The 10,788-nt window shown below is 48.6% G+C and overlaps 1 protein-coding gene across 2 annotated transcripts in view; it reads right to left on the reverse strand.

Moving 5' to 3' along the window:
• Positions 1–10,100, reverse strand: part of LOC126547703 (nose resistant to fluoxetine protein 6-like) — a 149,285-nt gene extending 139,185 nt beyond the window's left edge. Inside the window, exon 1 of one of the 2 annotated variants that reach the window (XM_055063324.2) lies at positions 9,292–10,080. In XM_055063324.2, coding sequence (XP_054919299.1) covers positions 9,292–9,598 — 307 coding nt within the window. In that variant the 5' untranslated portion in view covers positions 9,599–10,080. Of the gene's footprint in view, positions 1–9,291 lie in introns of both variants that reach the window. The other variant, XM_055063325.2, reaches the window with a different exon arrangement.
• Positions 10,101–10,788: the final 688 nt, after the last annotated feature.

The following is a 10,788-nucleotide window of genomic DNA, read 5'->3' on the forward strand; positions in this document are numbered from 1 at the left end:
ATAGCTTAGCTGGAAGCATTAGGCGATATTTGAGAACTGGGACATCCATTTCCGTCCTAAGTTCTCTTGCACGCAGTAAGAAAGGAAGTCTCATAGAGGGTCTATTCCGAAAAAGTGTTTCACACGTCAAGTCGTTAACGGGTGTGAAACACGGATGTTCCTTATTAGAGCAAACCTTGAGAAAATACGTTAAGCTGATGTATGTTCTCTGAAAATGGAGTAACCACTCATCTGACTCGACGTATACACTTTCGACAGGGCTTGTTCTAAATGCGCCAGTGGCCAGACGGATACCCAGATGATGAACGGGGTCTAACATCTTAAGCGCGCTCGGTGCGGCAGAGTGATACACTACGGCACCATAATCTAACCGTGATCTAACTAGGCTCCTGTAAATATTCAATAAACACTGTCTGTCGCTACCCCCGTTGTGTGGGATAGGATTTTAAGTAAGTTCATTGTTCTAAGACATTTTTCTTCAAGATATTTTATGTGAGGAATGAAAGTAAGCCTGGAGTCAAGTATAACACCAAGAAATGTGTCCTCTTTGTTTACAGGAATTTGTTGTCCGCCCAGTTCTACGCAAGGATCTGGGACCAGGCTTCTCTTTCTTGTGAAGCGAACACAAGAACTTTTCTAGGGGTTGACTTTAAATCCATTTTGGTCTGCCCATTTGGACACCTTGTTTAAGCCCTGCTGTACCTGTATTTCGCATACTGTGAGGTTGCAAGATTTAAAGCCTATTTGTATATCGTCTACGTATACGGAATAAAAAATGGCCGGTGGTAGTGAAGCACGTAGTGTGTTCATCTTAACGATAAAGAGAGTGCAGCTGAGCAAGCCTCCCTGGCGTACACCAATTTCCTGCGTAAAAGGACGTGACAGTGCATTGCCAACCTTTACACGGAAGGCACGACTGGACAAATAGCTTTCAATTATTTTCAACATATTTCCACAGATGCCCATTCCCGATAAGTCTCGCAAGATCCCGTAACGCCATGTTGTATCATATGCCCTCTCCCTATCGAGGAATATCGAGAGGAAATACTGTTTGTGTACAAAGGCATCGCGGATATATTCTTCAATGCGCACAAGATGATCGGTTGTCCACCGCCCTTGTCTAAAGCCACACTGATAGGGATCGAGCATATTGTTCAGTTCAAGGAAATGTATGAGTCTGTGATTAATCATTTTTTTCAAAAAGCTTACACGGACAATTTATAGGAGCTATCGGACGATAACTTGCTGCCAAGGAAGGGTCTTTTCCCTGCTTCAGAGCAGGTACCACAATCGCTTCTTTCAATGTAGATGGGAGGTATCCCGCAGCCGAAATAGTGTTGAAAAGTGTGAGTAGCGTAACTTGCGTGTCAGTATGTAAGTTTCTGATCATGTCATACATGACTCTGTCAGGTCTCGGTGCAGTGCTTTTGCATGTGTTCGAGCCAGCTCTCAACTCGGCAATACTGAAAGGCCGGTTATAGGGTTCATTCTGTCTGAATTTTCGTATTATTGGCTTACATTCTTCTATTTGTTTATATTTGAGAAACCATTGAGAATAATGGGTTGAGCTCGACACGCTCTGAAAGTGCTGCCCAAGTGCGTCTGCCTGATCTTGTAGGGTATCGCCTTGTGTGTTTACCAAAAAGAGTGAATATGCTTGTCGCCCTCTTATCCTATTAACCCTGTTCCAGCCTTTGGCCTCATCTGTGTACCAGTTGATGCCAGATAAAAACTTCTGCCAACTCTCTCTTCTGGCCTGTCGGCGCGTTCTCCTGCCTTGGAACTTTCTTAAAGTTAACAAGATTCTCCGCAGTGGGAGAGGCGCGTAGCAACCCCCACGCTTTGTTCTGTTTTTTACGAGCGATCCTACATTCGTCGTTCCACCACAAGACACACCGTTTGCACGCCAAGCCATTTACTTCTGATATGCATTTAGATGCGGCATCTATTATGAAGGCTGTCAAATAATCCACTGCAGCATCAATTCCTAACGAAGACATGTCAGCCCATGAGATAATAGTAAGTTCGAAATTTTTCCCAATCAGCTGTCTCAATCTTCCACCTAGGAGCCTGTGGTGGATATTCCTTTTCTTTAGGTGATCTTAGGAGTATGGGCAAGTGGTCGCTACCGTAAGGATTGTTGGTAACCACCTATTCGAGTTCAGGCAGTATAGACGGGGAAACTAGGCTAAGATCAATTGAAGAAAAGGTTCTGTTTGCAAGACAGTAATGTGTGGGTTCCTTCTTATTCAGCAGACACGCACCGGACGAAAAAAGGAACTGTTCCACGAGACTACCTCGCGCATCGATACTAGAGTCTCCCGCAGGCTGCTGTGTACATTAAAATTGCCAAGACCAACATAAGGTTCTGGCAATTCATCTATAAAGGACTGAAATTCATGTTTGTTTAATTTGTAATGTGGGGGTATGTAAAGCGAGCAAATAGTTATAAGTTTGTTTAGCAGAACAACTCGAACCGCCACTGCTTCAAGGGCCATTCGTAGCTGTAAACGTTGATACGCTATGCTTTTTTTGAATTACAATGGCAACACCGCCCGATGATGCGATAGCATCATCGCGATCTTTGCGAAAAGTAACATACTGTCGAAGAAAGTTTGTGTGTTTTAGTTTTAAGTGTGTTTCCTGTAAACACAGCACTTTTGGATTGTGTTCGTGGATGAGTTCTTGTACATCATCAAGGTTTCTCAGAAGACGTTTGACGTTCCATTGAATGATTTGTGTATCCATATTTAAAGTAAATTGGTGCTGTGTATACAGAAACAGAAGTGATGAATTAAATTACAGAACACTTTCGAGGCCCTGTAACCGGGGTTTCGCCTTTTCTGATGCGTTCGAGGGAGCCTCGCCGCTCCTTAGGCGCTTGGTGCGCCGTGAGGATAGGTGTTGTATCCACTGCCTCTTGTGAGGCGCCGGACACGCGCTCTTGCAAGCGAGAAGTTTTTCGGGAGAGTCTCACCTCGGAAGGCAAGACCCCTGCGCCCACCAGCCCGGAGGTCGATGGGGCTCCCTGTGGGATTTGGCTGCGCTGGCTGTTGCCAGCACTGGAAGGGGCCGGGGAGGCTGGGGCAGCCTTAGCCTCGCCTACCTCCGGGGCCGCTATCGGTCCTGCGGGATCGCTGCTTGTAGCGCAGGTTGCCGCAGATAACTCTTCTGGGGCCGGCAACCGAAGGGTAGCCTGGCCTGTTTGCTGGTTGGATGGAGTAGGCTTACCTACTTCTACCCTGGGGGCAGGAGCCAAAGGTACCTGCGCGCTGTACGCGGGCTGGGCACTTGGCAATGGCCGCTGCGGCGCTGCCCCCCGACGCGCCGCCTCAGCATAAGGTGTGCTGTGGAAAGGTGAGCACCTCTTACGGGCTTCCTTAAAAGAAATGTTTTCGTTGACTTTGAGGGGGATTATTTCTTTTTCTTTCTTCCGGTTCGGACAGGAGCGTGAGTAGGCTGGATGGTCACCACTGCAGTTCCCACAGTTGGGTGTGCCACTGCAATTGTCGGAGGGGTGGCCCTGGACTCCACACTTTGCACAAGTTATTTGACCACGGCAGCTCTGCGAGTCATGGCCGAACCTCTGACATTTGAAACACCGTCTAGGGTGACATTTAACCTGATGTATCCTGTTTCGATGGTTTCTGGCAGTACGCTGGATGCAAATGTTAGGACAAGATGCTTAGTGGGGATTTCCTTGTTGTCTCGTCTAAGTATAATACGTTTTACATTAGTGACATTTTGTTCTTTCCACCCTTCCAGGAGTTCAGCTTCTGTAAAATCTTGGAGGTCTGCCTCTGACATGACTCCCCGTGAGCTATTCATTATTCGGTGTTGTGTAATAGAAATTGGTATGTTACCGAATGTCACAAGACTGCCAAGCTTCTATTACTGATGTTTCTGAGGGATCTCAAGAAGAAGGTCCCCGCTAGCCATTTTCGTTACTTTATAACCTGACCCTATGGCTTCGGTTAACGATTTTGCAACTATGAAAGGGGAAATGAATCTGTCCTGGTTTTCGGAGTTCTCGCTGTGCACAAGATGGTATTTCGGATAGGTCTCTCTTGTTCTGTTGAAGCATGTGGTTAGGTCATTGGTGCGTCCCCTCTTTTGAGGGTGACGATCAAGTATGCGGGGAAGTGTGGGTGTTCCCAGAGTACTTTCTTTTGTTTTCGGCGGCAATGGCGGCCACCCGCCACGGAGCCCAACTAGGGGACGCTGCAGCACTTAACGGGTAAGGCTGCAGGCGCCAACTGTACATTGTCACTATAACCTAATATATTATACCCAAGGGAGGGCGCATACACAAGGTTAACCCTAGCCGCATAGGAAAATTAGGAAGTGACGGAAGAGAAGAGATGAAAGCACAGTAAAAGAAAGAAGATAGGAAAGAGAAAGGTTGCAGAGGTGGACAGGAAAAGGCGACTGCCGATTTCCCCCGGGTGGGTCAGGCCGGGGGTGCCGTCTACGTGAAACAGAGGCCAAAGAGGTGTGTTGCCTCCGCCGGTGTGCCTTAACGGTCCGAACACCCGGGATTGGCTCAACCCCCAGGATCCCCCTTTCCCAGGACACGGCTAAGCCGCGCACGGATACACGCGGGAGGATCCGACCCTCATGTGCTCGGGTCCATGGTGTCGCAACACACCAAACGCCTGCTGACGCAGACGCCCCTGCGGGGAATGCGCTCTTGAAGTCGTGCTGCGTAGCTATCGCAACGCGGTAAAGAAGCGGAAAACAGTATAAGCGGCAAACGGCATTGAGAACTTTTTAGCGAAATGCCTTTACACCGCATGCTGCCCTGCAGACGAACTTCGTCGCTAACTCGTCTAAATATGATCGAGTGGAAAAAACACCGACACGACAAAGGAAAGGATGAGAACAAGAAATTTCCCGCCGAACGGCGGCGAACCATTGCTACCGTTGCTCCCGCTGACGAGGCTTTGCGGGGAACCATTAGACCGTATCGCCGGCATGTTTTCGCAGCTATTTGAGCCCCCCATCGTGCAACAATTCTTCTTCGACAATCCTTGAAGCTTTGGCCGCCCCACACATGCGAATGGTGCTGCTTATTTTGCTCTGAAAACGTGAATAAGACAGAGAAGCACGATCAATGACACAACAAACTACGGCGCGCGGCTGGCTCCTCACCCGTGTGTTCTGCGTAAGGCCGCAACCAGTGGCGCGTCCCTCGGGGAGCACTACGCGTATGCTCTATCCCCATCGCAGATCGCTTTCAAAATGGCGGCTGCGCGGCTGCGCGCAGCCGCCGGAGTAAAACGCCCCCCTCCCTGCCTCCACTCGAAGGAAGACGGCGCACTTCCTCCCCGCTTCCCTCCCTTGCCCGCGCAAGATTGAGTCTCCATCGTCGCCTCAACATCGGACGCTTTCACTCGCACATACAGCACACGGCGCGTGGGGATGATCTCATCGCCATCGGACTTTATACGGAAGATCACGGTGACTACGATGACGAAGGCAGAAATGCTCCTGAAGTGTTCAAGTATCACAATAATATATATACGTTATAGCAGGCACGTACCCAGGATTCTTTTTCGGGGGTGGGAGGGGGGCAACCCAAGGTAACTTTTCTATGCAAACGAGTGGCCTTACTAGTACAAATATGAATAACGCATCACCATTCGCCATAAAGACACGTAAACCCACAAAAGTGAAATGGAATAAGGTGTATCTCACATGTAGGCCTGTCAGATACACCTCCCCTTTACTTGGCAAAGAAGGAACCACATCAAATGGACTCGCGCAGGAAGAACACTGCCAAGAACAAGTAAACAAGCGAAAGTGTAAAATAAAGATTTCTATAGTAGAATACAAGTTAAAAAGAAAGAAACGGCAGTTAGCAACTGAGGCACACGGACCACGCGGGGTTGTGTTACTCCGCCAGGCAATCAAAGAAGCAAACAAAATCTTCGTCATGCGGCCTTTTCAAAATGGCGTCGTAATTGATAGCTCCGGAACGTCCCCTGTTTTTGAACAGCCTTTTCATCGGCGGAAGCGATGAGGTATGCAACAGACATGGACAAAGTGCATGAAGTCTCAGCATTTCACTCTTCAAAAATCTGCGGTACTGTTCATTTCACTGCTGAGCCCGTTTTACTCACGAAACTTCACGGCCAACTGAAGTGAAACTTGAGAATAAATAATTGCAGCGAAGCCAGCATTTAATTTCAGTTCAATAAAGAATTACGCTTTCGCCATTCCAATATCATAGGCGAGGGAAAACATATAAAATTACGCGCTCATAATTTTATTTCTGTGGTTAGCGCCTTATTTGGGTAACATGAACTTTGAAGTACGAATGATTTGGAGCCTCGCGGGTGAACAGTGGCTGGCAGTTATGAAGGCGTGGCTTCACTGCAGACTTAAGTTGTATACGACTATGGTAGCGTTTTTTTTTTTAATTCGCCCAGGAAGAATTATAGAGAAATATATATTTGCGAAACAATCACAGTTCTTTTGTATCCCTCTACCAAGTGTATCCTCTACCCTCTGTATCTCTCTACCAAGTGTCAAAACCGACCCGTATTGTTATTTGGGAAATTGCGTAACGATGCGTGGCCGTCGGTCCCGTACAACCGCGTAGAGCGCAGGACGCTGCGGTTCTAGACGTACTGCGCCATCCGCGGAAGGTTAGAAAGACACCCACATAAACACAGCAGAGAAGTGGCTACGTCAGGTGGCTCGACTGATAGCTGTAGAAGCTTCATTCAAAACACACTCAATCGCTCTTCACTTCCGGCGGCATTTTCTCTACTTCCTTGTTAAATGAAAAGATGTTGATCCATAAATATTTTCATAAACAACGGTTAAACTTGTTAATTTTCGCTTTTCCTTCCCTTTTGGCGGTTGTCTTGGCTCTCTCCCTTAGTAGATCGCTTAATTTCTCAACTCCTTGCGGCTCTTCTTTGCAGTTGCCAATCTGCCCGAAAAGTGCTGTACAATTAGGGAAAAACCAGACGAGGTAACGGGTGACAGTCACATTGCTTATGGGTTTAAGGGTTATTGCAGCGTTTTATGATGGACGCTGTTTCGCATTATTTTATTTTCCACCTTATCTAACCCAAATCGCGGGTATATGGTTCCGAGGATCTGGCAGCGTCGCGACGAGCCGTCACTCGAGGAAATAATGAAGCAAAAGGAAAGGTTAAACACAATTGGCGCTCTCTCCAGCCGCAACTCGTTCCAGGAGAATACAGAACAGCTGACTAAGAACCGGATCCCTTTCCTGGGCCCTGGGTCAGTCTAAACAAAGTATGTTGAACTAAACAAGCAACAGCGATGCGCCTGACCGTTGAATACATGGTGACAACTAAACGCGTCTCGAGTTAATCGCGCGGGCACGGAATTTATGAGAAAACTGGCCTTCACAAGCCAGGAGATGCCGATAACTACCGCCTTCCAAAAGGAGTGAAGAAGGCAACAAAATGTTGACCACTGAATAGCTGTCAAGTCAAAACATTGATTTGGCGGAGCTTTAGGAATATGTGAGGAGTGGTGGCGTGAGTGGGGAGGAGGGTGGGTGGGGTATGCCGCTTAATTTCGGGGGGAGGGGGGCCCGGGCCCGGCCATACCCCCCCCCCCCTTTTCCTGGGTACGTGCCTGCGTTATAGCAACTTATCGTGACACGAACCCGCTGTGCTTCTTCAATAGCTTTATGGCGTTTCGCTGCTGGCACGAGGCTGCGAGTTTGACCCCGACCACGGCGGACACTTTAAAATAGGGGCTGAATGCAAAAAGGTTCGGGTACGTGGGCCCATTAAAGAATCCCAGGTAGTCAGAATTAATCTGGAGGCCTCCATTATGACGCTCCTAACCAACTGTGCAGTTTCAGTACACTAAAAATCACAGTTTCAATAGTAACGTTATATAAAGATCGAATTCATAAAGCCAGTCGCAATCTAGAAAAAAATTGTGCAATTGCTCGCAGCGTGAGCTATCGTGCGGTGAGCCGTCGACGTTTCTCCATCGCGAACAAGGAACACTACCTATGTCTGAACGACAGCCCTGATAGTGCTGCCCGATAAACGAAGGTTTTTTGCTTGCAAGACCTGTTCGTGATAGGGAAGCACCTTGAATATTACGTAAATGGCTATCGATATTGACTTATATTCGTTCCGACAACCTGTTGTCAGCAGGATGCGTTGTTGGGTAAGTTGATTCATTGTATTTGAAAAGATTGGATGCGCTATGTAGACGATCACAAGGAAGTAGACGGGACAGGTGCCTGTCCCGTCTACTTCCTTGTGATCGTCTACTTAGCGCATCCAATCTTTCCAAAAACCTGTAGTCAGGTGAACCCACTCCTTGATAATTAGCTTTTGGTAGCAAAGACTTCGCTCACTTAAGTTAAATTTCCGCTGATAGATTAAAGCATGATAGTGCACCGCAACGATCGCAACGAAGAAGACGGGGCAAGCAGTGTTCCTGTCCTCCGCATTAATGGTCGAGCGACGCTGGGGCGGGTGTGTAACATTTTCGCTCGTGAGTGGTGCATTGGCATTGAGTACAATTATGGTCTTATTATGCATCACTACTATCAGACGCATTTTCTTACGAAGCTGTCCTATAACATGGTTGCATATAAAATATCAAGTGAGAGTTTGCCAGAAGCGTGACACGGCATACTGGGAAGGTGAGATGCGGGGTGCAGCGCGATCACTTGCCATCTCCAGCTAGGGTTATGCAACCGCTGCGTCGCTACCTTCACCTGGGTCCACATTCGCGATGAATAACTTTCGGTTTTGTCCCTCTCGGTGCGTATTCACAGGCTAAGCCATCGAAAGGACGCCTGTCGCTCCAGTAAAGCATCGGGCTGGTAATTTCGTACAGCTTAACCTCATGCGTCCACGAATGCGATCAACCAATGGTGCGTGCCCTGAGTACGCACACAGCCACAGGCGCACGCAATTCACGTTGCCGATAAGCGGCAGTGATCGTTCACATGTTTCTTTAGGTCTTCCAATTCACCGTATATACATATTCGGCTTTATAACTCCGGTGCCTCGATTTTGTAGCGGTGTCTTCCACTCCGATTCTTTGCCACTCTCATCATCCACCGTTCACGGCCGCTTGATTCCGTTGGTGACACTGGCTGGAGCGTCACTCTGACCACTGATGATCGAAGCCCAAAAGCGCCAAAAGGAATAGCATCGGAAGTGGCATCGCTACAAAATCGAGGCATGTGGGTCCCACAACTGCAAGCAAGTTGCAAGCAAGCGATTGCCGCGTCTGTGTTACGTTAAGTGTTGCGTTCACCGCAGGTAGACTCACGTCGCAGCGCCCACGGTTCCAGGTTGCGGACTCCTCGCATCATCTTGAGAAGACCTAGGCTGCATTCAGTCGACACGTCAGCTTCCAGGAGCTTGCGCATGAGCGTAGGCGGCGCTCGGTCCATGGTGTTGGCGATCCACTCCTTCAGCATCTGCACGTAGCTCGCCTCGGACCGCTTCGTCTCCGAAGAACTCGCACTAGCTTCGGCGCCTCCGAGGCAAAGCGTTGTCGCCCAGGCGCACAGTAAGACCGCCAGTACAAAGCGCGGTGCGGCTAGCGACGAATGCACACTTGCCGCCGAAAACATTTCTGCAACTTCCCTACAAACAGAAGACCGCAATCTCGGAAAATATCGATTTTAACGAAGAACGCAAGCCAGTTTATACCACAACATGGGCCACGCGGCAGCGTCGTTACTTATTTCAAGTGTTCAACTATGTTTCACTGTAAATTATGTCGCGGATTGGCTGCTTACTTTGTGCCCGGCTAAGGAAACAAAGGGTCGCGTGGAATCTTCGGCGAACAGTGGTAATGGTTACGCGGGCTCATGCACGCAGACTCCGGTAGACTTGTCATCCGAGCACGCGTGAATCCGGTTGCTGTGACGTCCGCTTGCAGCAAGCCGTCGCGCGCAGCGACGCCTCCTTCCCCCTCTACTCTACCGGGAACATTAGAGCATGCGCAGGGAGGAGGAGGGGGGGGTGCGATCGCGTTCTCACTCATTACAATTCCTGGCTGACCTTCTGAAGAGACGCGTGACCGCTGAAGCGCGCCTGGCTGCTACCGCACGCCCGGTTTTCTAGCTTTTCCGTGGCTTCCTGATGCAATCTGCTCGCTCTACGCCGCATACACATTATACTAACTTCCTGATTACCACCGTTGTCTTCTTTTTTTTTATCTCTCTTTCGCGTAGGTGGGATACCCCAGGATTATACTATACGGCGCTTCTGAGTATAGGCTCACATAAACGAGCACACAGAGCTTTCGAAACGACAACTAGGAGTACACAAGATGAAAGTCGACGCTCGCCGTCGCTATGCTGTATAACCCTCTTTCGACCGATGAGCGAAATCAGAACAAGGTATATGTAGGAGCCAGCGTTTAGACAAGTGGACTTGTCTTTTTCAAGGCTAACTACCGTTTCCTCCGCCCAGTATTACAGGTAGGGTTCTTCTGAAGGGGAGAGGGGGTAAAGAGGGTGGGTACGCCAGCGACCGAAGGTGTGTTAGAGCAAAGCGGGATGAATTAAGAATAAAGGGGTGCTATGCACAAGGCCGGTGACACGCGTGTGTCAGCCGGCGTGTCAATGGCCGTGTGCACAGCACCCCTCTATTATATGCTTCGCTGGAAGCCGTGGGCAATCGTATCTCTGAAAAAGATAAAGAAAGGCGTGGATGAAAACGGTGCCCGTGAAAAAAGAATTACTGAAATTGAATAACTCTATAAAAAGAAAAAAACAAGAAAGCGAGGAAAAAAAACGCTAAGCAACCAAGTGTA

This window comes from Dermacentor andersoni, chromosome 1 (genome assembly GCF_023375885.2).
Source record: "Dermacentor andersoni chromosome 1, qqDerAnde1_hic_scaffold, whole genome shotgun sequence".
Classification (NCBI taxonomy): domain Eukaryota; kingdom Metazoa; phylum Arthropoda; class Arachnida; order Ixodida; family Ixodidae; genus Dermacentor; species Dermacentor andersoni.